The 27,130-nt window shown below is 38.7% G+C and overlaps 1 protein-coding gene across 3 annotated transcripts in view; it reads right to left on the bottom strand.

The window, feature by feature from the left end:
* Positions 1-16,974: 16,974 nt before the first annotated feature.
* The window catches only part of LOC131791694 (collagen alpha-1(II) chain), a 32,506-nt gene continuing 22,350 nt past the window's right edge, over positions 16,975-27,130 (bottom strand). For 2 of the 3 annotated variants that reach the window (XM_059109059.2, XM_059109062.2), the window contains 24 exons: positions 26,993-27,046; positions 26,733-26,786; positions 26,411-26,464; positions 26,262-26,315; positions 26,112-26,165; positions 25,889-25,996; positions 25,488-25,541; positions 25,142-25,195; positions 24,472-24,525; positions 24,268-24,321; positions 23,951-24,004; positions 23,420-23,455; positions 23,069-23,086; positions 22,636-22,653; positions 22,404-22,439; positions 22,234-22,251; positions 21,771-21,854; positions 21,417-21,458; positions 21,083-21,175; positions 20,722-20,857; positions 20,494-20,597; positions 20,300-20,374; positions 17,843-18,064; positions 16,975-17,397 (listed from right to left, as the gene is read on the bottom strand). In XM_059109059.2, the coding sequence (XP_058965042.2) occupies positions 17,251-17,397; positions 17,843-18,064; positions 20,300-20,374; positions 20,494-20,597; positions 20,722-20,857; positions 21,083-21,175; positions 21,417-21,458; positions 21,771-21,854; positions 22,234-22,251; positions 22,404-22,439; positions 22,636-22,653; positions 23,069-23,086; positions 23,420-23,455; positions 23,951-24,004; positions 24,268-24,321; positions 24,472-24,525; positions 25,142-25,195; positions 25,488-25,541; positions 25,889-25,996; positions 26,112-26,165; positions 26,262-26,315; positions 26,411-26,464; positions 26,733-26,786; positions 26,993-27,046 (1,677 nt within the window). In that variant the 3' untranslated portion in view covers positions 16,975-17,250. The remainder of the gene's footprint in view (positions 17,398-17,842; positions 18,065-20,299; positions 20,375-20,493; positions 20,598-20,721; positions 20,858-21,082; positions 21,176-21,416; positions 21,459-21,770; positions 21,855-22,233; positions 22,252-22,403; positions 22,440-22,635; positions 22,654-23,068; positions 23,087-23,419; positions 23,456-23,950; positions 24,005-24,267; positions 24,322-24,471; positions 24,526-25,141; positions 25,196-25,487; positions 25,542-25,888; positions 25,997-26,111; positions 26,166-26,261; positions 26,316-26,410; positions 26,465-26,732; positions 26,787-26,992; positions 27,047-27,130) is intronic. The other variant, XM_059109060.2, reaches the window with a different exon arrangement.

Below are 27,130 nucleotides of genomic sequence, written 5' to 3'. Positions count from 1 at the left end.
GCACTCCAGTCCTTCTCTGATCCGAACTGAGCCACGAGGTCATGCTGAAGAAAAAAAAATGGAAACATGCCGGCCTTACCTCTTTCAGATGATCCGTAGTGCTGATTGACCATCACTTTTTCCTACAACTGCTTTAGGCAACGTATCAGGGTTTTCATTTCAGAAAACGAACTCATATTGCACAGGTTAGTATCAAACTGTTATGATTATTTACTTACCTTCTAAGTGATGCAAAGTCGCTGAAATGAGCTTATCGTGAGTCGCAGAAAGTTAAAATGTCTCAAGCTCTTAAATGGAAAAAAAGACACGCTCTTCTTCTATATTAATTCTGGCAAACTCGAGACAACCTTAACTCTTAGACTTGACTAGACTAGAGTATACTTCCTTTACTGAGACATTTTACATACCTGTTAAAGGTATTAGACAACCTTAACTCTTAGACTAGACTAGACTATAGCATACTTCCTTTACTGAGACATTTAACATGCCTGTGGTTATGTCCAAGCTTTGGATTCTCCTCTCTGCTGTAGCTCAGCTTTTTGTTATGGCTCTCTTTTTATGAAGCACTCCAGTCCTGCTCTGATCCGAACTGAGCCATGAGGTCATGATAAAACCTAACCTAAACCTAACCCTAAGCAATGGAAACATGCCGGCCTTACCTCTTTCAGATGACATGTAGTGCTGATCGACCATAAATTTTCTTAGAACTGCTTTAGGCAACGCATCGGGGTTTCCTATCAGTGAACGAACTCATCTTGCACAGGTTAGTACCAAATTGTTTAATTATTTACTTACCTTCTCAGTGATGCAAAGCCGCTGAAATGAACTTATCGTGAGTTGCAGAAAGTTCTAAAATGGAAAAAAAGGCACGCTCCTCTTTTATATTAATTCTGGCAAACTCGAGACAACCTTAACTCTTAGACTAGAGTAGACTATAGTATACTTCCTTTACTGAGACATTTAACATACCTGTGGTTATGTCCTAGCTTTGAATTGTCCTCGTTGTTGTAGCTCAGCTTTTTGTTATAGCTGTCTTTTCATGAAGCACTCTAGTCCTGTTCTACTGACATCCCGGGTTTAAATTCAACATTTTACTATAATATACTATGTAGCACTTTTATAAGAGGAAGAAATCCGCTTCAACTAGCCTTTAAATTATTATTCTGAAATTAAACGTACATGTGGCTATGTCCTAACGTTGGATTCTCCTCGCTGTTGTAGCTCAGCTTGTTGTTATGACTATCTTCTAATGAAGCAATCTAGTTCTCCTCTACTGATATCCGTGCTTTAACTTTAATACTATACTACAATATGTAGTTCTTTTGGTAAGAGGAAGACAATCCGCTTCGAGTAGCTTTTAATCCACTACTCAGAAATTTAACGTACCTCTGCTTATGTCCTAGCCTTGGATTCTCCTCGCAGCTGGTTCTCAGTTTGTTGTTATGATTATCCATTCCAGTTCTGCTCTACTGATATCCCAGTGTTGCAAATTGAGCCATGAATCACTAGCGACCCTGTGATTGTTTGTGTCTTTCTAAAAGTCAGCTGGCGTCTTGGTAAAACTTAGTCTTGTGAGAAAAATACTTGCAAACCTCCAAGACCACGTGGTATTGCATTTTAATATTCTGCAAAAAGATTGTTAATACATAGACTATGCGATAAAATTGTATTTATTTAACAACGTAACTATTTCTCAACCTATTTATATATCAATTTATTTACATATTTATTGATCTCCCTATCAATTCATCATTTCTTTAGTTCTTCCATTATTAATCAATGTTATCAGTTATTGAGATATATTTATTTCTTTATTTTATCGTTTATTGATTATCAATTATTTTTGTTTGTTTTGAGGTTATTAGGTACACTTTTATTAAAAGTAAAGGCCAAGTGACAGGCCTAAGTGGCCCAAGGTATCATTGAAAAGGACCTTTCTTCGACAATGTAAGTAGACGCTCTTCCTTGTGTTGGTGTGACAACTGAAGACAACACTGGACTGAAATACACTTGTATGGGGTTAAATGTGGGCTTTCCGGAATAGCACTTCACTTGACTGGACGGGCCGCAATGCACGTGGTTGTTCCTAACTCGACTGAGCAGGACTGTGATGTCCTGGACTCGGTGGCAATTAGTTGTTCACGACTGGATGGGACGGGACTGGGCTGAGCTCTTGCGGATTACACTGTTCTGCACTGCACTTGACTGGACTAGACTCGACTCGACTGCTGTTGACTTGTATGGACCTGGGCTACGCTGGATTAAAATGTACTTAGCTGGAAGGGAATGAATTGGAATTGGACTGGACCGCGCGTCAGTGGAGTGGGACTGAGCCGGACAGCACTTTACTGGACGGCATGCACTTCACTGGACTGAACTGTCTTACTCTGAGCTTGAATTCACCAGACTGCACTACATTGCACAACCCTGGATTTAATTGGAAAGTACAATACAGGACAGTCACTGCACCTCGCTATACTGATCTGCACCGAGCTGCATTCTACGTTTCCAAATGAAACTGATAAAGACTGTACTGCACTGTACATGAATGTACTTCACTGGACTAGACCACCCAGGATACATTTAGTGCTGTGCTAAGCTAAGTTTAAAGCATTGTTCCGGATTACTTAAACTGCAATGGAGTAGATGGCAATATATTAATCTACACCTGACTTGCATGCAAAAAGACTGCTAATAAAGATTGATAAGATACTGATGTTTTGAGAAAACATCGATGAAATAAATATTATAGTATGAAGCTAGTTTCAGTTTTAACTATTTAAGACAATTCGTGTTTGAGCATACGAAATATGTAACAATGGGTATCGTGTTAGTTTTCCTTAATTTGTCCCATAATTGAATACTTACAGTTAATCGTCATCTGTCACCTTTCTGATGGGCTGCTGATTAGGTCTTGTTTGAAAACACTAGTTTTTCTCCACTGAAAACAGAAAACTGTTTAGAGAAAAAAAAGGTGGTTAAATAACAAATACGTCACATTGAGAAACGTTGTCGTTAAAACAATTAATCAGGAAACCACCTTAAAAGTTCTGTAAACAGAGAATTTCAGATAGTCTAGAAGAAAGAATAACTCTTACCAATGATTACATATTACCTATGAAGCGCTCGATGTGCTATTTGGTTTTGAAGCGAGCCACGAGGTTATGCTGAAAAGAAAAAATCTAACAACTTTTTGCAATCAAAACATGCCGGCCTTACCTCTTTCAGATGACCTGTAGTGCTGATCGGCCATAACTTTTTCCTCTAACTGCTCTATGCAACGCATCACGGTTTTCCTATCAGCCAAGGAACCCATGTTACACAGGTTAGCGTCACAGTATTATAATTCTTTACTTACCTTCTCAGTGATGGGAAGCCACTAAAAATTAGCTTATCTTGAACTGGAGAAAGTTAAAATAGCTCAAGGTCTTAAATCGAAAAAAGGGCCCGCTCTTCTTTTATATAAATTCTGGCAAACTCGAGACAACCTTAACTCCTACACTACCAACATTAGACTACACTAGACTTCCTTTCCCGAGACATTTAACATACCTGTGGTTATGTCCTAGCTTTGGATTCTCCTCGCTGTTGTAGCTCAGCTTGTTGTTATGGGTATCTTTTCCTGAAGCACTCCAGTCCTGTTTTGCTGATATCCCAGCTTTAATTTCAATTTGTTACTATATTGCACTATGTAGTACTTTTTCTGTTCGACTAGCCCGTAATCCATTACTCAGAAATTTAACGTACCTGTGATTATGTCCAAGCTTTGGATTCTTTACGCTGTTTTATCTTAGCTTGTGGTTGTCGCTATCTCTTTATGAAGCACTCCAGTCCTGCTCTGATTCAAAGTGAGCCACGAGGTGATGCTTAAAAGAAAAAATCCGACAAAACTTGTTGCAATCAAAACCTGCCGGCCTTACCTCTTTCAGATGACCTGTAGGTCGACCATAACTTTTTCTAATAACTGTTTTATACAACGCATCAGGGTTTTCCTATCAGCCAATGAACCCATGTTACACAGGTTAGTATCACATTGTTTTAATTCTTTACTTACCTTCTCAGTGATGGAAAGCCGCGTAAAATGAGCTTATCTTGAGCTGCAGAAAGTTAAAATGTCTGAAGCTCATAAATCGAAAAAAAAACCCACTCTTCTCCTATTTTAATTCTGAAAAAACTCGAGACAACCGTAACTCCTAGATTACACTAGACTAGAGTAGACTATACTATACTTCCTTTCTCGAAACATTTAACATACCTGTGGTTATTTCCTAGCCTTGGATTCTCCTCGGTATTGTAGCTTGTTGTTATGGCTATCTTTTCATGAAGAACTCCAGTCCTGTTTTACTGATATCGCAGCTTAAATTTAATTCTATACTATACTATGTTGCACTTTTCTAAGAGGAAGGCAATCTGCTTCAACTAGCCTTTAATCAATTACTCAGAAATTTAATGTTGTGGTTATGTCCTAGGTTTGGACTCTCCTCGCTGTTGTAGCTCAACTTGTTGTTATGGCTATCTTCTTATGAAGCACTCCAGTCCTCCTCTACTAATATCCGTCCTTTAACTTCAATACCATAGTATACTATACTATGTAGCACTTTTTGTAAGAGGAAGACAATCCGCTTCGACTAGCTTTTAATCCATTAATCAAACATTTAACGCACCTGTGGTTATGTCTAGCCTCGGATTCTCCTCGCAGGTGTTGCTCAGCTGATATCTTAGTGCTTCAAACTCAATCATGAACCACTAGTGACCCTGTGATTGCACGTGTCTTTCCAAAGGTCAGGTAGTGTCTTCGGAAAACGGAGTCTTGTGAGAAAATATTCTTGCAAACTTTTAAGACAACGTGGTGGTAGATTTTAGTATTCTGCAAAAATATGGTTAATACATTGACCTTACGATAAAATTGTATTTATTTAACAACGTAACTATTTCTCAACTTATTAATATATCAATTTATTTACATATTCATTCATCTCCCTATTAATTTATCATTTCGTTAGTTCTTCATCAATTATTTAATGTTTTCAGTGAATGAGATGTATATTTTTTCTTTATTTTATCTTTTATTGATTATGAATTATTCTTGTTTACTTTTCAGTTATTAGGTATACTTTTATTAAGGTATCATTAAAAAAGACCTGTCTACGACAATGCCGTAAGTAGATGCTCTTGATTGTGTTGGTGTGACAACTGAAGACAAGACTGGACTGAAATACGCTTGTATGGGATTCAATGTGGACTTTTCCGAATAGCACTTCAGGTGCCTGGACGGGCTGCAATGCACTTGGGTGTTCCTAACTAGACTGAGCGGGACTGCATTGTGCTGGACTCAACGGCAGTTAGTTGTTCAGGACTGGACGGGACTGGGCTGAGCTGTTACGGATTGCACTGCTCTGCACTGCACTTGACTGGACTAGACTCGACTCGACTCGACTGCTGTTGACTTATATGGACCTGGCCTACGCTGGATTGAAATGTTCTTAGCTGGAAGGGAATGAATTGGAATTGGACTGGACGGGCGCAGATTTCACTGAATGGACTGGACCGCACATCAGTGGACTGGACTGGACTGGACTGGACTGAGCCGGACAGCACTTCAGAAGACTGAACTGGACGGCACTGCACTACGCTGGACTGGACTGTCTTAGTCTGAGCTTGACTTCACCAGACTGCACTACCCTGGATTACACTGGAAAGTACCATACTTGACAGTCACTGCACCTCGCTAGACTGATCTGCACCGAACTGTATTCCACGTGAAATGAAACTGATAAAGACTGTTGTCCTTAATTTGTCCCATAATTGAATACTTACAGTTAATTGTCATCTGTTCATTGGGCTTTGTTTGAAAATACTTGTCTTTCTCCACTGAAAACAGAAAACTGTCAAGAGAAAAAAAGGCGTTGAAATATTAAACACGTCACATTGTGAAACGTTGTCATTAAACCAATCAATCAGGAAACCACCTAATGAGTTCTGTAAACAGGAAATTTCAGATAGTCTAGTGGAAAGAATAACTCTTACCAATGATTACATATTACCTATAAAGTGCTAGATGTGCTATTTGGTTTTGACGTGATTTTAAGTGAGCTACGAGGTCATGCTGAAAAGAAAAAATGTTACAACCTGTTGCAATGAAAACATGCCGGCCTTACCTCTTTTAGATGACCTGTTGTGCTGAACGACCATAACTTTCTCGTAGAACTGATTTATGCAACGCATCTGGGATTTTCCTATCAGCCAACGAACCCATCTTACACAGGTCAGTATCACATTGTTATAATTCTTTACTTACCTTCTCAGTGATGCTAGGCCGCTGAAAATATCTTGAGCTGCAGAAAGTTAAAATGTTTAAGGCTCTTAAACCGAAAAAAGGGCCCGTTGTTCTTTTATATTGTTTCTGGCAGACTCGAGACAACCTTAACTCCTACACTCGACTAGACTAGACTAGACTTCCTTTACTGAGACGTTTAACATACCTGTGGTTATGTCACAGCTTTGGATTATCCTCGCTGTTGTAGCTCAGCTTGTTGATACGGCCCACTTTTTATGAAGCACTTCAGTCCTGTTCTGATCCGAACTGAGCCATGAGGTCATGATGAAAAAAAAAAAAGATCTAACAAAACTTGTTGCAATGGAAACATGCCGGCCTTACCTCTTTCAGATGACATGTAGTGCTGATCGACCATAAATTTTCTTAGAACTGCTTTAGGCAACGCATCGGAGTTTCCTTTCAGTGAACGAACTCATCTTGCACAGGTTAATACCAAATTGTTATGATTATTTACTTACCTTCTAAGTGATGCAAAGTCGCTGAAATGAGCTTATCGTGAGTTGCAGAAAGTTAAAATGTCTCAAGCTCTAGAATGTAAAAAAAGGCGCGCTCTTCTCTTATATTAATTCTGGCAAACTCGAGACAACCTTAACTCTTACACTAGACTAGATTAAACTATAGCATACTTCCTTTACCGAGACATTTAACATACCATTGGTTATGTCCTAGCTTTGGACTCTCCTCTCTGTTGTAGCTCAGCTTGTTATATTGGATTTCTTTTTATGAAGCACTCCAGTCCTGGTCTGATCCGAACTTAGCCACGAGGTCATGATGAAAAAAAGAAAATCTAACAAAACTTGTTGGAATCAAAACATGCGAGTCTTACCTCTTTCAGATGACCTGTAGTGTTGATCGACCACAACGTTTTCCTACAGCTGCATTAGGCAACGCATCAGGGTTTTCCTATCAGTGAACGAACCCATCTTACACAGGTAAGTATCAAATTGCTATGATTATTTACTTACCTTCTCAGTGATGCAAAGTCGCTGAAATGAGCTTATCGTGAGTTGCAGAAAGTTAAAATGCCTCAAGCTCTAAAATGGAAAAAAAAGGCGCACTCTTCTTTTATATTAATTCTGGCCAACTCTTGGATTCACCTCGCAGCTGGTTCTTAGTTTGTTGTTATGATTATCTATTCCAGTCCTGCTCTACTGATATCCCAGTGTTGCAAATTCAGCCATGAATCATTAGCGACCCTGTGATTGCTTGTGTCTTTCTAAAGGTCAGCTGGCGTCTTGGTTAAACTTAGTCTTGTGAGAAAAGATACTTGCAAACCTCCAAGATAACGCGGTACTGTATATTAATATTCTGCAAAAATATTGTTAATACATAGGCCATACGATAAAATTGTATTTATTTAACAACGTAACTATTTCTCAACCTATTAAGATATCAATTTATTGTACATATTTATTGATCTCCCTATCAATTCATCATTTCTTTAGTTCTTCAAGAATTAATCAATGTTACCAGTTATTGAGTTATATTTATTTCTTTATTTTATCTTTTATTGATTATCAATTATTTTCTTTTTGTTTTTAAGTTATTAGGTACACTTTTATTAAAAGTAAAGCCCAAGTGACGGGCCCAGGTGGCTCAAGGTATCATTAAAGAAGACCTTTCTTCGAAAATGTAAGTAGACGCTCTTCCTTGCGTTGGCGTGACAACTGAAGACAACACTGGACTGAAATACACTTGTATGGGCTTAAATGTGGGCTTTTCGGAATAGCACTTCACTTGACTGGACGGGCCGCAATGCACTTGGTTGTTCCTAGCTTGACTGAGAAGGACTGCGTTGTCCTAGACTCGGCGGCAATTAGTTGTTCTGGACTGGACTGGACTGGACTGGCTGAGCTGTTACGGATTGCACTATTCTGCACTGCACTTGACTGGACTAGACCCGACTGCTATTGACTTATAAGGACCTGGGCCACGCTGGACTGATATATACTTAGCTGGGAGGCAATGAATGGAATTGGACGGGAACGAACAGGATTGGACTGGACGGGCACATATTCCACTGAATAGACTGGACCGCACGTCAGAGGAGTGGACCGGACTGGACTGAGCTGGACAGGACTTCAGAAGACTGAACTGGACGGCACTGCACTTCACTGGACTGGACTGTCTTAGTCTGAGCTTGACTTCAGCAGACTGCACTACACTGCAATACCCTGGATTGAATTGGAAAGTACCATACACAACAGTCACTGCACCTCGCTAGACTGATCTGCACCGAACTGCATTCCACGTTTCCTAAATTTAAGACAATTCGTGTTTTGAGCATACGAAATACATAACAATGGGTATCGTGTTAGTTGTCCTTAATTTTTCCCATAATTGAATACTTACAGTCAATCGTCATCTGTCACCTTTCTGATGGGCTGCTGATTGGGCCTTGTTTGAAAGGACTAGTTTTTCTCCACTGAAAACAGAAAACTGTTAAGAGAAAAAAAGGTGTTGAAATATTAAACACGTCACATTGTGAACGTTGTCATTAAACCAATTAATCAGGAAACCACCTTAAAAGTTCTGTAAACAGAAAATTTCAGATAGTCCAGAAGAAAGAATAATTCTTACAAATGATAATAATAATAATTATTTATTACTTATATAGCGCAAAATACATGTAGATATGATCTAATGCGCTAAAATGATTACATATTACCTATGAAGCGCTCGATGTTTATGACGTGATCCGAAGTGAGCCACGAGGTCATGCTGAAAAGAAAATAATCGAACAACTTGTTGCAAGCAAAACATGCCGGCCTTACCTCTTTCAGATGACCTGTAGTGCTGATCGACCATAACTTTTTCCTCCAACTGCTCTATGCCACGGATCAGGGTTTTCCTACGAAGCCAACGAACCCATCTTACACAGGTTAGTATCACATTGTTATAATTCTTTACTTACCTTCTCAGTGTTGCAAAGCCGCTAAAAATGGGCTTCTCTTGAGCTGCAGCAATTTAAAATATCTCACGCTCTTAAATCGTAAAAAAGGCCTGCCCTTTCCTATACAGCTATTTCAATTTACGTTGTCGGATCAAAGCTTCAAGGGTACGGGACAAGACCGATTACCGACAACCTCATCCACTTGAAACCCCAACATTTCTTTGATCCAGATGGCTCGCCATCGGAGATCTTCACTGTATGGACGAGGCATTGTTAATTTTGCTGATAATTATTCATTAAGATCCCATATTCCCCTTCGGTCTTGTCTTGTAGGCTTGAGGCTTTGATCCGACAACGTAAATTGAAATAGCTGTATATTAATTCTGGCAAACTCGAGAAGACGTTAGCTCCTCCACTTGACTAGACCAAACTATACTATACTTCCATTACTCAGAAATCTAACATACCTGTAGTTATGTCCTAGCTTTGGATTCTCCACGCTGTTGTAGCTCAGCTAGTTGTTATGGCCATTTTTTCGTGAAGCACTCCAGTCCTTCTCTACCGATATCCCATCTTTAAATTCAGTACGATACTATACTGTACTATGTAGTACTTCTGAAAGAGGAAGATAATCCGCTTCGAATAGCCAATAATCTATTACTCAGAAATTTAACGTAGCTGTGGCTATGTCCTAGCGTTGGATTCTCCTCGCTGTTGTAGCTCAGCTTGTTGTTATGGCTCTCTTTTTATGACGCACTCCAGTCCTTCTCTGATCCGAACTGAGCCACGAGATCATGGCGAAAATAAAAATCTGACAAAACTTGTTGTAATAGAAACATGCCGGCCTTACCTCTTTCAGATGACCTGTAGTGCTGATGGACCATAACTTTTTCCTCCAGCTGCTGCTCGACGCATCAAGGTTTTCCTATTAGTGAATTAACCCATCTTACACAGGTTAGTATCACATTGTTATGATTATTTACTTACCTTCTAAGTGATGCAAAGTCGCTGCAATGAGCTTATCTTGAGTTGCAGAAAGTTAAAATATCTCAAGCTCTAAAATGGAAAAAAGGCCCGCTCTTTTTTATATTAATTCTGGCAAACTCGAGACAACCTTAACTCCTACACTAGACTAGACGCTGAAAATGGACTTAACTTGAGCAGCAGAAATTTAAAATGTCTCAAGCTCTTAAATTGAAGGAAAGGCTCGCTCTTCTTACATATTAATCCTGGCAAACTCGAGACGACGTTAGCTCCTACACTGGACTAGACTAAAGTATACTAAATATCCATTACTCAGAAATTTAACATACCTGTAGTTATGTCCTATCTTTGGAATCTCGTCGCTGTTGTAGCTCAGCTTGTTGTTACGGCCATCTCTTCGTGAAGCACTCCAGTCCTCCTCTACTGATGTCCCAGCCTTAACTTCAATACTACACTATACTATGAAATAGTTTTGTAAGAGGAAGACAATCCGCTTCGACTAGCCTTTAATCCATTACTCAGAAATTTAAATGTCCTAGTTTTAGATTCTCCTCGCGGCTGTTGCTCAGCTTGTTGTTATGATTATCTATCCCAGTGCTGCTCTACTGATATCCCAGTGTTGCAAATTCAACTATGAATCACTAGTGACCCTGTGATTGCTTGTGTCTTTCCAAAGGTCAGCTGGTGTCTTAGGAAAACTGAGTCTTGTGAGAAAAAATACTTTCAAACTTTTAAGACAACGTGGTAATGTATTTTAATATTCTGCAAAAAGATTGTCGATACATAGACCATACGATAAAATTGTATTTATTTATTTATCAATATATCCATTAATAAACTTCTTTATATATCAGTTTATTTATATATTATTGATCTCCCTATTTAACTCATCATTTCTTTAGTTCTTTAAGAATTAATCAATGTCAGTTATTAATTTATCTTTTAGTGATCAATTGTTTTTGTTTATTTCAAATTATCATGTTTACTCTTATCACATTATTAAGCGAAGAAACTCATCTTAGACAGATCAATATGTCAAAATTATAATAATTCTTCACTTACCGTCTCAGTGATGTACAGCCCCTGAAAACGGGCGTATGTTGATCCGCAGGTATGGGAAATTCAAAGTAAAAATGTTAAAAAGTTTTAGCGAGTCCCCGAAAATGGACAGAGTTAAGTTTTGAAATCCTTTGCACTCGTCAATGGATGACTATCGCTAAATGTAAGACAACCGATCAAACCCTTCGAAAATGGGCGAACGCACAGTTAACACCAAGGTGACTTTGCTTCTGGGGCTTTTTCATTGGCGAATAGGAAAGTCATTGTAACAATAACGATTCGAGCAAATGCCCCGAAATTGGCAATTCAAGCCTCCGAAAAGGTCAGTATAAAGCTCCTGCAGTTGAAATTGCGTTAGCGAGATCAAAAAATAGTTTCATAATAAAGAAAAGATACGACGCTCGCATCTTAATTGAATTCTTGAGACAGAAATTTACACTGGGCGCCGCGGAAAATAAATCTCATAAATTTGTGTATCCCAAAAATTAAGAAAGAACACAGAGACAGTCGGGTCAAGCATTTAATTTATAATACCACATAACATCAATAAATTAACTTAGATTTTTCGAAATTACTTCACAGAACCCGGCAGGAGGGGACGCGCACCCTAAACGAAGAATTGGGCGTCCACAAAACTCCGAATGTTCAGTGTCAGTAATGCCGACACCTTGATAATTTGAACGTCCATAGTGTCCCAGACGGTGCTTTCATTTTTATATCAACGTGCTAACAATTCTCAGTAGTTTCCCATTGCCTTTGTTTTCCGAACTGAAAATCCGAACAAGTTTTGAAAGGCCGAACGAGAAGCCGAAGTGAAATTCGAACCGAAGGTGAAGGCGAACTCCGAAAGAAACACGACCTTAATTTTCATCAATGCATGCATAATCTTTTCTCAAAGGCTAATTCTCAATTCTAATTTGCTGTCATAGCTGAATTGCTTAAATCCGATTTCCAATCATAACGTTAAAATCTAGCTGAACCTTCGAGGCAAACTTTTTTTCAACTAAGTAGTAGAAAAAACAGTCTTACTCGATCACAGTGTTTAAGATCCTCTCAATTAAGTTAAACTGAAAATATAATCGGTCGCAGTCGAAGTAACAGTGGGGGAAGACCTGCGCTAAAGTCGATGAGCAACTGATGAACACCGAAAGACTGTTGATGAAGAGCCGAAGTATGAACGAAGCCGATATTGTGACAACCTAAAGAAGCGACGAAGAAGAAACAATCCAAACCGAAAATATGCCGAACAGTATTCGATTGAAAGAAAAAACCGAGAGAAGAAGATTTGGAGGGGGGACCTCGCCCAACCTCAAGGGGACCCGCAAACTAAGCTTTAACTACTTTGAGCCGAATCAGAAGTGTGACAACTTTTAGCAGAATTTGGATTTTATGGTTTAACCAGTGCACTATCTATTAACCCTTTTTTTTTTTTCATCCCAACTCACAAAGAATCTTACTAACCAGCTGGACATCAGCGTCTTCTCACTGTTCTGTTCCCAGCCTCCGCGTATACAGCAGAAGGGAAGAGAAGCGTCGGCCCTTTTCTTCACCACGCTTTCCCGTCGATAAGCGAGTTATACCGGTAGCAAGAGTCAGCACTTGTCTTGTGACGATGGACTGGACCATATGGAAAGGAATGGCGAGGACTGGAGCGGGTCGTACTGGACTGCATGGAGCTGGATGCTGATTTTTGGACTAAATGCACAATGAACTGGACTCTTCTGAAATGAAGTGAGAGGGACTTAGGTTAAGTGATCTGGATTAGCTGCACTAGAATGGACTGAGCGGTGTTTGGACTGGAGTGTGTCGTACAAGTCTAAATGAGAAAGATATTGTGGATATTTAGGTAAAATAAATGATACGTAAAAACATCGTGACCCCTTGTGAAGGGGAAAACATTGCAAAATAATCATATTCTGAGTTCGCAACCATTGCACATGTCAGAAGAACTGAATAGGAATTTTCTGTTAGATACTTTTTACCGAAACATTGCAAAACTTGGTTGGTCAACATGCGATAAATTTAAGTCATTTTTCCAGAGTAACCTTCGGGAGTAACAAGATTGGAAAAACTGTTCCCTTCACATCTATACATCAGTGTTTTTATTGTCAATTCTGTTCTCTATACATTTCTTAGGGGGAACGTGTTTAACTATCATGAGCTTCGTTTGTTGGTGATTATTTCATTTCATCTTATGCGTGTGAGCTTAATTTGTGATTAAGGGGTGATAATATAACGAGAAATTAAACGTCAGTAATCCCTCGGTTTTCAAGATTACAAAAAAAAATTACTTTTGTGTGAGAACGAAGCCCCCTTCATGTTGTCAAATATCAGTTTCATCTGAAGTCATGGTTAGTAAACATCGAGGCGTACCTAAATTTTCCCTTGTGAAATTTGGAGAATCTTATTGTAGAATTAAATTTAAACGTTTGCAGATTATCACTTCATTTGAAGCCCAGAAAAGAAGCAAACAAACAGGCAAATTAAATGTTATGGCTTATTATAACCCTTTCGTCTAACATATCGGAAATTTACAAACCTTCTTTGATTAAAACCCGTATTACTGACATTTTTACCATTCAGATGTTTCGATTAAAAAGGAAAAAAAAAAAGTAGTGTGAACTTAATTTTTCACTTTTCATAACAAGCAGTTGACTCTAAGTCTAAGAAGTGATTAAAATGTAACTTCTCCCTCTATTATTTTTACATTATCCAGCAAACAGGAAGTGAGAATACTCAAATTTATCTCCTAGATGTTGTTATCTTGATATGATATCAAATTCTTGTTTGGCAGTCAAAGGGAGAATTGACGATCTGATCTTGGAATTTAAGGGTTGAGACGAAGGAAATTCTCGGAATCTGCCTGGGAAGTCGAATGAAATATTTCCTTAATTCACTCGTCATCTCTATATTACGCACAATGTTCAAACCTAGTGCCTCTAGGAACAAGCTTTAGATATACTCACTATCAAAATTAATATGCATTACTTAAAACACTGACTTTCGCTTCAAACTTGTAACTAATTAAAATTTAAGAGCACGAACCACGCTTTCTCTACATTGTTGACGCAGAATTTCAGCAAAGAAGATGAAAGATTAGAAATGGTACTCCTTGCGGTAAAGTTTCCGCATAGCCCCGTACTATTGTAAAACAAATCTGTTTTCCCAATGGAAATGTATTGTTTTTGTCATTGTTTTCTCTGTTCAAGAACTGAATGCATAATGTAGGATGGGGCTGTGCGGAAATTTTACCCTCCGCGCGACAACAGTTTCAAAGAAGAATTTCAAGGAAGCCAATTTTGCAAAAAGAATTACGCAATAGAATTTCTACTGCTAAGTTATTAAATTACATTCTGGGCGGAAATACGAGCGACTGGAAAGAATTAAAGAATTAAATAAAACGAAGCTTCGATCTGGAGCTCTTCTTGAATTTGTACATGGCTCAGCTTCTCTTAGAATTAGTTTACACAGTTTTACATGTTTCTATAAGCGTCGATAAACACTTACCTGCTTCCGTTCGTTGCCAGAAATGATACGTGATGTTAAGTTTGACCAACGAGAAACGAAAGAGGGCTTCCAAGGGAGAAACACTGTAAAGAAGCTAAAATTGTGACAAGAATTGATCACTGAAGTAGAATTTCTCTATGCTTGTGATAATTTCAAAAGTGCGCCTTTTAAAACTTATGCGTGCACGCGGGTTGTTGAGCTCTTCCCTGAATGGCTCGTCTAACTGCACGGGTTTTTAGCGCGCACGATTTTTCTAATTAGCACTATTCATTAGAGACACATTTTGTTGTGGTAAACGCAAAAGGCAAATTAACATCTGCGTTCCCTCATTTTTCTTCCAAGACAAAATACAGAAGGGCCTCGCAAGTGATACTGCGGCATTCCCAATTAGTGATTTCTTTCCATTTATGTTCCTGATTACATTTTTGTGTTTTTGCACGCACATTTTTCGTATTGTTTTCGCATTCTTTTCACTCACGGCGATTTGTATTCTGTTAGATTTTTTCATAATTCTGCTTTGTTTAATTTCTTTCGTAAAAGTTTCTCAGAAAAACAATTGAACATAGGAGTATCAGAGTGCATTAGGGTTAACATCGATTCCTTCGCTGCGATCATCTTTTAGCTTTTCTGTTCTTCGTGCTCACAAGTCACACAACGTTTGTTAGTGTCTTTCCTTGTCCAATTGTATTTCCTCTGTTGTTTTGCGTTTTCCTATTCCTTCTCCTTCGTAATAATTTGTAATTACTTGTTCCTTTTTAGCAGCAAATGCAAATAAATCTTGAAGCGTTCGCGTGTTGAAACCTGACTGACACACAAAGAGTACAAAAGTTTTGCACAAAATGCAGATACTGATAGGGAGGTAAGAAAACTTCAATTTTTGTCGTAGTCGTTCGTCGTGGGTTGTTGAGCTCTTCCCTGAATGGCTCGTCTAACTGCACGGGCTTTTAGCGCGCACGATTTTTCTAATTAGCACCATTCACTAGGGGCACGTTTTGTTATAGTAAGAGGCAAACGGCAAAATAACATCTGGGTTCTCTTCATTTTTCTTCCAAGACAAAATACAGAAGGGCCTCGCAATTAATACAAAAGTTTTGTACAAAATGTAGAGATTGAAAAGGAAGTAACAAAAATAGTCGTTCGCATTTAGACGATCCCTCTATCAAAATAGCAAAATATAATGTGAAATAAGCCATAATTATTATTTTTCACGGGCTTTAAATTTTTTTTTTTCCGTTTAGTCACGGCTGAAATAATAATAAAATAACCGACAAAACTTGCAAAAAAAATTAAACCTTGTGCTACCCGCCAGGCCTCGGTTGTTCAAAGGCTAGGTGGTGCTAATTACTGGATAAATCGCTATCCGTTGGTTGAGTGTTTACCAAATACGCACGCGATTTTAAGCGCTTTATTTGGATGAAACTGTTGGACTTTCTAACAGCTCGAGGTTCACATCTGTGGGTGTTATCTTAGCCCTTTGGGTTATCTCTAAATCAGCGGTTAGTGCGTTATATGTGCTATACACGTCGCTATATGTGCATCTATCTAGCATAGTTAAGAAAACACAACCAAATGATAATATAAGTGCTAAGCTTTTTGGCAATAGTAGTGGAAGTTGGAATTGTTGGTGAAGTTAGTAGACGTTGTAACAACAGGCAGTGGTACATTAAACAAGAAGCTATGCAAGATGCTATGAGATTCAAGACTTCTGGTGCTCTTCTCTCAGAGAGTTCAGTTGTTCAAGCCATCTGCCCCCAAACGTCCCACTACTTTGATACAACTTCTGACTCCTGCCAAGTTGTGTAGTTTCCATACCGTTTTACATAATCATCGGTCGTATAAACACAATGTTAGGTACACATCCGGTATAACTTCGTCTTATAACAGGAGTAACAGTGGTGGCAAAACATGCTTAAAACGGCAGAAATCGCCAAAAACTACAACAAACATAAGTTCTATCGATTTTACGTGTGGAATATTCATATTTCGACATATTTATCGTAGTAAATCGACCGTATTTTGTTTCTCGTACTATTCCTAATAACGCAAAAATAGGGCAGGCTGGTCATTTGAACCGGTCTCGAGTACCAACCGTCACCACTCTAGGGCCAATAAGTCCGATCCCCTCAAATTATAACCAACGAGAGGGAATTGCAAATACCTACCCCTTAGAGCAGAAAGAAGAGAAGCTGGCCAATTGTTGAAACATTCTGATCCGTTTATTTAAAATCTGACACTTTCGCGTAACAACAACAACACGTTCGCCGCTGAAAAGGACACTTACTTCTATTTTCAGGCACAACTTTGAGACGATACCAAACTAATAACCATATGTTTCGATGATACCTTAACAGTAGTTTTTTAAAATCTAAAAATGAAGTGATTTTACACTGCAGTAAATTTTAGAGTTGACAGAGTTTCTTTCTGTCTTCCGATTCCTATGGTATATTTATTCTTGTTTTTATTCGCATCGTCACGAGAAGCACACAGGACCAATTTCAAGACCAAACTCTTCTCCAGTATCTCCAACATCATGTACTGCCACATCTTTTATTGGAAGTCTGTGTGTTTTAGAAGTATTGACCTCCAAAATCGTTCTACGCCATGCACCATCTTTAATCTACAAGTTGAAAAGAAGAAAACGACTATGGAAACATCGCAAATGGCTTAAATAACACAAGGGAATATTAATAACATGTTATAAACATCTCAAATTCAAAATAACATCTTTTCAAATATTGTAGTGAACGCAAAAGAAACTCAATTTACACAAACTATCTCGCAAACGATACACACAAATACCTATTATACGTTCTTACGGATTATATAACCTTAAACTGAACAGTAAAGGAGAACATGACAGGTAACGCTTCCTGTTTTATTCCAATAGGAGTAGATTTTAATTTCTGTACAGACTACTCTCAGGTTTCTTTCGTGATTGTTTGTATTATCTGCGTCTCACAAAGTGGTTGTATGATTAATAACCATGACACCTTTTGCATAGCAGTCACATGCAAAGTGAGCCGGCAACGAAACGTAACAAGAATTACTAAATTAACTCGTACCTTGCATTCGTCAAGAAGTATGGTAGGTTTGTATTTTATGGTTCCCTGAGCGTAAATCTCAATTCCATTTTCTGCTTTAAGCTTAATGGAATATTCATAGCTCCCAGTACTTTGCTTGAACCAGGCAGAGGAGTTTAAACAATGATAGGTGATGACCTGTTTTGCGCGGTTGCTTAGCAGCCGAAGGAATGTCAGTTGAATTGGGTCGCAGTCATAAACAAACTGCAAAGACAAAAGGAAATTAATCAACTTAATTTTCAGTGACTGTGACTGCCTCTGCTGAGTGGCATTGAAAATGTTTTCCTTCGGCAGAACAATGAGTAAATAGTTTCTTTGTGCTACACTTACTCGACTCACCTGAAATATTTTTTCATTTATGCTCAAATTAAGCATATTATAGACACTACTTAAAGCAAAACATCGCGCGAATGTAATAAAACATTTTTTATAATCCCTTTCCCATGTTGCTGATGTGAGTAAGCAATGATATATACGAAAAGGGTGCGTCCTGAAAAAACACGAAAACGATTATGCAATAAAAAGTTTTCCTGTACTTCTTCGTGACAGAACAAGACACTTCCAATTTATCGAAAAATGCGACACATTTCATCAATTCTGTTTTTCTTTAGCGTTAAGTGTAAAATTCTAATTCCTGTTCTTGGAAACTGCAACAGAGCCGTTTGAGTGCGGTGCCTGATGGCTCTTACCGAACAGGCTCACGTTAACCCGTCTAGCCCTACACACGTCAGTTTTTATTATGGTTTTCCCCAAGACTGCATGAAAAGAGCTGCTCGGGTCATAAGGTGAAAAGAAAATGTAACCCATCTAGCCCTACACACGTCAGTTTTTATTACGGTTTTCTCCAGGACTGCATGAAGAGAGCTACGCGGGTCATAAGATGAAAAGACAATATAACCCGTCTTGCCCTACACACGTCCGTCTTAATTATGGCTTTCTTCAGGACCACATGAAGAGAGGTGCACGGGTCATAAGATGAAAAGATAACATAACCCATCTAACCCGACACACGTCAGTTTTTATTATGGTTTTCTCCATGACTGTATGAAGAGAGCTGCACGGGTCATAAGATGAAAAGACAATATAACCCATGTAGCCCTACAATCGTCGGTTTTTATTATGGTTTTCCCCAGGACTGTAGGAAGAGAGCTGCACGGGTCATAAGATGAAAAAACAACATAACCCGTCTAGCCCTACACACTTCAGTTTTTTTTCTAGTATGCAGTACGACAAACACCTTATCCGACGAGAACAAGTATCTTGACCGTGTTTTTTCGAAGAACAACTACAACGAAGACTTCATCCAACGAAACACTCACCGACATACTACTACCGAAGCTAACGACAACGCAACTCCTACGACCACAGCAACTATACCATACATAAAGGGTATACTGAGAACATCTCGCGCATCCTACAACTCTTCAATATCCGCGTCGCTCACAAACCTATTACCACACTACGTCAGTTACTGACTGACGTCAAAGACAAAGACGAACCGAGGAACAGACAGGGAGCAGTGACTAAGATCGATTGCTCCGACTGCCACGCCTCCTACATCGGTGAGACTGGCGGAAACCTCACAACTAGACTGACTGAACACAAACGAGCGACGAGGAAAGGCGATGTCAACAATCACATTGCTGAACATCACTGACTTACGAACCACACTATTGACTGGGACCCTGCGCAATGCCTAACCTACAGCACCAACTACTTTCAACGACTAACCCTGGAAAGCTGGTTTACGAACTTGGAACAGACTCCTCTCAACAGGTGTCAACCCCTACCGGCACCATACAAACGACTCATTCACGACATTAACATTACAAACGAACCGAACAGAACGACTTAACGTCACTAACGGATCGAGACCGACCAATCACGACTGACCTACGCCACTTGAGTCTTACAGCCAAAACATCACGACAAAACTGACCAATCAGTTCATACAAACCAGACTAAGTACATTCGACTGACAACAGCCATTCGCTTGACTCTGATGATGACTTCCGCTCAGGTTGTCGAAACGTCAGTCACCACTACCGACAACAGTCTTTCTCAGGACTACACTCACCCGGACGATCAAATTACACTATTACATAACCCGTCTTTCCCCAGGACTGCAAGACCGGAACTAAACGGGTCACATAAAAACAAACAAAAACAAAACAAAAACAAAACAAAAACAAAACAAAAACAAAACAAAACAAAACAAAAACAAACAAACAAAAAAATGATGTCGAAAAACTAACCGGTGTAAGTTCGCCCACCTGCTCTAAAAATAACCTGTAGCGCTCAAACCAAACAAATGACTGCTTTTTGTTGGAATGAGAAAAAAAATTAGCGTCAATATTACAGGCTCGGTGAAGCTGTTTGTCACGGCTCTATAAATCTTAAGAATTCGCCGAAGGTGTAAATCAAAGATTATGTGTGTACCTGGGGTAGATCATCAAATTCCTTAGAAAACCACTTGTACCCGTCAGGTCCAAAGAACCATTTCTTGTTTTCTGTCTGTGTCGGAAAAAACATGGAGTTACTCATGCGAATTTTGCTACACCCTTTTAGCAAACATACATGGTAAGTTTGTTATAAGAAATAAGGACTGTGTAATAATATGATTTCCTCCTTACCTTACTCTTTTTTGGATGAATGCATGTTGCGTTAAAGTGAAAATCACAATAAGCTCGGACTGCATCATCCACTGGCCCACCATTGGGATCAATCCAGTAGTGACCTTGATAAATAAATCAATTATCTGTCAGATATTATTACAATTGTGAAGAACAAAAAAAAGTTGCAAAGTTTTCTTCGTACAACAGTTCATTTAATTCTTAAAAAAAAATATGATGTTGCCTTACCATTGGTAACATTAGGCTCAAGTTGCTTCAGGTCTCGGCATGTTCTGGCTGGGTAACGTCTGGTACCTAGAAATCGTCTGCAGGTTATCAACGACTGGACTTGGTTATTTATGGCTTCGATAACTGGACTGTTTCCCTGTTAAGAAAAGAAATCCACAAGAGCTAATTTACTAAGCGCCACCCTACATACTAGATAAGTAACACCTGGGGTATTAAATTATGAATATACTTTGTCATGTAAAGGCCATCATTATTAGCGCTTCCAGCAGCACGAGGGTCTCTTCGTTCGCGGATGTGAGGTCTGCAAGGAGTCTAGTGCCAGACCTCCGGTAAATCTCTCCTCCTGTGCGGAGAAACATACCTCTTCTAACGCTAATGATGAGGCTCTGCTATTTAAGGATGCAAAATTTCTCCACCCGGATGGATCATGTTGGGAGAAGTAGTTTCCGTTTGTCTTAAATCGAAAAAAGGAAAAAAAACCCAGTAATTATTCTTCTACAATCCCACAATAAATGAACCCTGTTTGTGGTTATAATCTTACATGTTGTCAGTCACTGCAAACTGGTGGGGGTACAGTGAAAACTGAACAAGATAACTATAATAGATTCATAATACGTTAAAGGGCTTACGCAAGAGTGGTGTGTTATTGACAAATCATTTAAGAGTTTATTAATGACAATGTTAGAGGAACTTACCACCTCTTTATGTTTGGAATTTGTTTTTAGTGTCTGTCGGGGCTGCAAGGAAAATGTAAGAACGTTAGTTCACCACAGGCCAAAAAAAAAGTTATGATGATGATAAACATAAAGTAATGAGGAAGCACAAATGAAGTTCAAATAAGCGCACTTTGGGGAAGTCGTGTAGTCTGTTCGCAACCACTTTCAAGCTCCACCTCTTGACGATAATTAAAAAAAAACAGGGGTCAGTGAACAGATTACAAGCTATAGTACTTTCATTTCGTAGCTAATATTGGTTGCAACAGAATTAAACCAGGGTTCAAAGGAAAAGGTATTGCATAACTTGGAGAGTAATTCATAAAATATACTTACCAAACTTTTACTTTTGTACAGAGAGGACTTGGTATTACTCTGAGTCAAAGACTCCTCAAGGAATCCATACCTCTGTTGTGAAATCTTAATTTAAATTTAAAAAATTTGAAAAGATTATCAGCAGAGAGTAAGAATGACGATGACACTCATTTTACGGTATTCTTGACTAATGCAACTTGGTCTTTACCATTCAGTTTTAAGGAAGTCAAACCCAGGTTATTTGGGGTAGGGGTCATAACTGTTTTGGATTTTCTGAGTGAACTTTTTCACTTGAAAAATTTTCCGTAAAGTTATGTATTTTACGTGATTGAGTTTGTGAATATGCAACATAAACCCTAAACAACATAGCATCATAGGGCAAACTCGAAACAGAGGGCGTGAAAAGCTATCCTGAACCACATTTTACTGGGCCTTTCTGAAAGACAAGAGAGTCTGTATTAAAGGGAAAACACAACATACTTACCCAGCTGGAAATATCTGCCTGTGAATAAATGAGATGAGAAACTCACAAAATTGAAATGAAGACTTTTATTGCTTTTTTTCAGTCAAGTTTTTAGGAAAGTATGATGGACTGATGGCAATAATCAAAGTGGCTATGGTAAATGCTAGGTTTGATTCACATTGTAGACTCACCGCCTGTCCTGGTGCACCTGACGGTCCTGGGGGACCCTAAAAATAATTTTCATCAACTGTAGAAAGCTAAACTCATAATAGTAGAACCAGCCACACTCCTTTGTTTTAAAAATTTAAAGTGAACTGTAACCTAACCCAAATACAACTACCGTCTCCTTTCCCCTAAAACATCGACCTAGCTTAATAAAGTGCAGTATGAGGAGTTACATGAAAGTTTTAAAATGAAAAATACCTGAAGTCCATCTGGTCCCTGGATGTCACATTTACAGTAGTAGAACAAGGAAAGAAAACAATCTAGATCAACCTCACTGTAAGCGTGACAATTTTACAATTAACATTAAATGCAATGCAATGGTCTGTAAGCATTTTCATGATTCTACTTAAAAACTATTGATTTAACAAGTTTTCCAAAAGTTTCTTTCATTAACATCAGTTTGCAAAAATAAACCAAATTCGTCAGGACTTGGTCAAATAGGATTGCTATACTGTTAAGGTGATTACAATTGCGATCGTGGTCATGATCTTTCACCCACAACTCCAATAGCAAAAATCTACCAAATTATCGGAGCACTTTCTTTGCTAATGTCCTACGTTAACCTAGTACATGAGGTGAACTGTTACTGAAATATCATTTGAGAATTAATTTATACTTTTAATAGACCTACCTGTGGTCCAGCATCTCCCTGTAGAGAAATGGATCAAAAGCCTTTGATAAAGACATTGAAACATTGGAAAACTCCAACAACCACATGAAATATAAGGGCCGAAAGCAACTGCTTGATCTTTGTAAAGTTTAGATATCTCTTCAATTAGTCTCAACTTTGATTGAAAGCCACGTGGAAGGAATTTTATATCAAATACTTTGCTTCAGAAAGTGACAAGATATAGCTGGGTATTAGCATGGAAGCAAATCAGAATAGAAGACAGTTTTACAAGGGATAATTTTGAAATTGGTCCTGAAAAGTAATGGCTTCTGTAATAGCTTCTCTATTGAATCAATCAAGTACTTATCATACTTTGTTTCCAAAGCCTCCTGGTGAACCAGGTGGTCCCTAAAAGATTCAGAAAGGAATAATAATTATGACATCAACACAAGTGTCATAAGCAATCGCTAAGAAGCGATGGACATTTAATACAAAAGTATGATATAGGCAGAATGACTAGAAATTATAACTTGGGCAGAATTACTTAGAAAGTATAACTTAGCCAGAATGACTTTGGTGGTGTGACCTAGGTAGTAGAACTTCACTGGCTGCAAGTATGTTCTAGTAGTCTATTCGCTTTGATGAAGGGCTAACGCAAAAAACGTCAGCTTCGAAACTCTCTAAGGTGGCCAATTTAAGTTATCAACTCAGTTGATAATACTAAATTACCCTGTTATACTCTCCCACCGACGCAGCGCCACAATTTCCTTAGAAACTTACCCCCTTTATTCATTTGTGCTCTAGTTAGTATCTCATGTTGTAGATGTTTGTGAAAGCACATGTTTCTGTAACGATATAAAATAATTCTGCCTGTTTTTCTCTTGAAAGGCAAACTTTACTCACAAGAATTCCTTGTAACCCAGGAGATCCTTGGCTTCCTCTGATACCGCCAGCTCCCTTAAGATTCAAAGTAGCAAAAAGGATTTTGTTAACTATCACACACTACAGTGGCTACGATGGGAATTTTTTGTCTTAATCAGACTGTATGAAAATACCTTTGAAAATGCCTCTGACAGGATACTGAGAACTCAACTTTATGTTTATGTTATAGTTATGCAAAAGAAAAACTACAGGAAATTCTCTGTAGCGGTCTTAAAAGATTCCATGGAGGGCTCTTACGTGAACTTCAAAGATTGAAGAGTTAAAAGAAAATCATTTACCTGCGGTCCAGCTGGTCCAAACGGTCCTACGAGACCAGGCTCACCTAGAGGACCCTTAACATATGTGTAAGCCATATTTTATAAATTAATAAAATACTAATGCCAAACAAGAAGTAAAACATCTTTTAACTTTTGCTAAACTTCACATATACAACCACAGCTTTATGATAAAAATGAAAAACTAGGAAGAGATGACTGACATACCTGTGCACCTTTAGACCCTATGGGTCCTTTCGCGCCTCTGATTCCTCTACTTCCCTACAGATGAAAGGAAAGACACTTGATCTAAAACATAAGAAATGCCTTTGTTTAAGCATGTCTTCCGCTGGGCTCACGACAAAGCAAAAGGCATGTCACGTTTTAAAGATTAAGGGCTCGTCAAATTTCAAGGCCCCAACCTGTTAGAGTTTTTCCTCTCAGTTGCACCAAAGGCAAACTTTACAACAACGTTTCTATGCATGTCTAAAAGGAAAATTTCGTTATGTCCGGACATTTTTCGGAAACAGTTAAGCGCAACCTGTCCACCCTAATTGTCTCCTAACTATGGAAAAATAGCGTCAACATTCATTAAGTCTGAATAAAAGACCGGCACACTTCAGTTGAGGTTTGTATCCATAACTGTTGGTCTGAAATTACATTTGTTCTCTTACTGAAGAATGTCGAACAACCTTGACTGGACATCAATCGACTAATTCCAGCAAAGAACAGCCTTAAGTTTACCAGAACCTGGCGGGGCGGCAATGTAATGTTTCATTCATCGATACCTCAAGCGTAGTCAACCATGAAAACCATTGGATCACTGTGCTTTAAAGTATCCCAGAACGTGACTGCACCCTGTACCTGTTCTTTCGTTATGATTAAAAACATTGCGAACCTTTTCCCCTGCTCTTCCTCTAATGCCATCATCTCCTAACTCGCCAGTGTCGCCCTGGGAAGGCACAATGAGAGGTCAGTTATGTCTTGACATCCGCATCTGATTCCAACTTAATCAGAAATCAAAGGTGACTTTATGTCCAGTATTGCCTGCAGAGCAGGCGTAAATTTGGTGACCAAATACTTACTATTCCCTCGGTAAAAATTATAACTCCTATGTTTGACTATACGGCAACCAAGGGAGTGAGTGAAAATGGCCGTTTGGATAAACAATCTCAAGCTTGTAACGTTAATGCACAATTATAAGAAGCCTGGATCGCAGGCTATTTCTGAATTAAAATACTTACCTTGACCCCTTGTTTCCCAGGTAAGCCTGGATAACCGGTGACTCCGTGAGGACCCTGATAAAAACATCGGAAAAGTCGTCATATTAAATACCGACTCGTTAAACGGAACACACCGTCAACGAAATCAGGAAAGACACTTTTTCCTCTTAAGGTACGATGTATCTGTAAGTCCCCCAGTTGGCAATAGAATCAGTGGAACTGAAACTGACTCCGTGGCCCAGAGTTTTTCACTAAAAATTTGAAACATGTTCCCCTCAAGTGATCCCCAAAAGGAATTTTAATTCACATTTTCCACAGAATTTGAATTTCATATCTTATTAAAAAAAAAGAACCTTTAAACTCCCATCTTTCCCCTAAAGAATTTGCATTTCACGTCTTCCCAAAAACAATATGCAACTCACATCTTCCCCAAAATGTCCTGTGGCCCCTTGATCTCCTCGAGCTCCCTGCATTCCTTTAACTCCTTGCAGACCGGAGGCACCTGTTGAACCAGATGCCCCAGGAAGACCCTGACATAATCAAGATAACAACTGATTAATGAAACTTATTGAAAAAGTTCAAAATAACTGAGTAGTGAAAAGAATACCGACGATGAAGTAGTTAACCATTGGAAACCATTGTTACCTTTTCACCTGGTTTCCCAGCCAGTCCAATTTTCCCCATTAAACCTCGGGGACCCTAGAAACAGAAAGGAAATTGTGTGGTGAGAAACATTGTTTGACAGTTACATCATTTATTAAGTCAGTCATAGTTCGCGAGTTATCTATGTCGTACTTCATCTGCCTTTTCTCCTCGGTTTCCATTCTTTCCGGGAAGTCCAATGCTACCCTAACGAAGTAAAAGAAGCGGTATCAATATTCGATGAACGAAACGGCAAATGAATGTAGGTAAAAGTAGATGAATGTAGTTCTCTTCGTTCAAACCTCTCTCCCTGTTGTGCCGTCTTCACCATCACTACCTGGTTCTCCTCTTTCTCCCTTTGAAAGAATAAGAATAATAAATGAAAGATCATATGAATGAAGACGCAGTTGTTCTAATAATGACAAGGGTAATTGTGCTTGAGCTAAGTGAATGCACTCCAAGGTTTGGATATTTTTTCTTAACGCTTTTATTTTATAATTGTCGAGTAGTAACAGTACTTATTAACAGAGTTTGGACACGATGTTTTTTTTTCTTTTCTTTTTTTCTTACCAACATATCGTTATTATTTCATGGCAAAGTTAAAACTGTGAATTCATTTTGTACCTTTGGTCCTTCTCCGCCAATTTGTCCTGTGGCTCCACGTTTACCAACTAGTCCCTGCAAATATACCAATTCATATAGTATAGCTATCAGTAACAACTGGGCGCACTGAACATAAAGGTAAGTTGCACTTCGATTCTTTGAGATTATAAGTTCCACTCGTACAAAATAAGAAGTATATCAGATTGATGCTGTACTTTTGTTATGGATTTTACGATCAAAAAAGCGTTTCCAGAAGGTACAAAACATGGGGTACTACTCACGATTGGTCCTTTGCTGCCAGAAGGTCCATTTACGCCTGGTGGTCCTACAGAGCCCTGTCGAGGTTAACAGGGTATTTACATATTATGAAATCAAAAGACACATGCGGGTTTTAAGCTATGATATACGAATGTACTTCT

The sequence above is a fragment of the Pocillopora verrucosa genome, chromosome 10 (assembly GCF_036669915.1).
Source record: "Pocillopora verrucosa isolate sample1 chromosome 10, ASM3666991v2, whole genome shotgun sequence".
Classification (NCBI taxonomy): Eukaryota; Metazoa; Cnidaria; class Anthozoa; order Scleractinia; family Pocilloporidae; genus Pocillopora; species Pocillopora verrucosa.
This window is presented reverse-complemented; position numbering and strand designations above follow the sequence as displayed.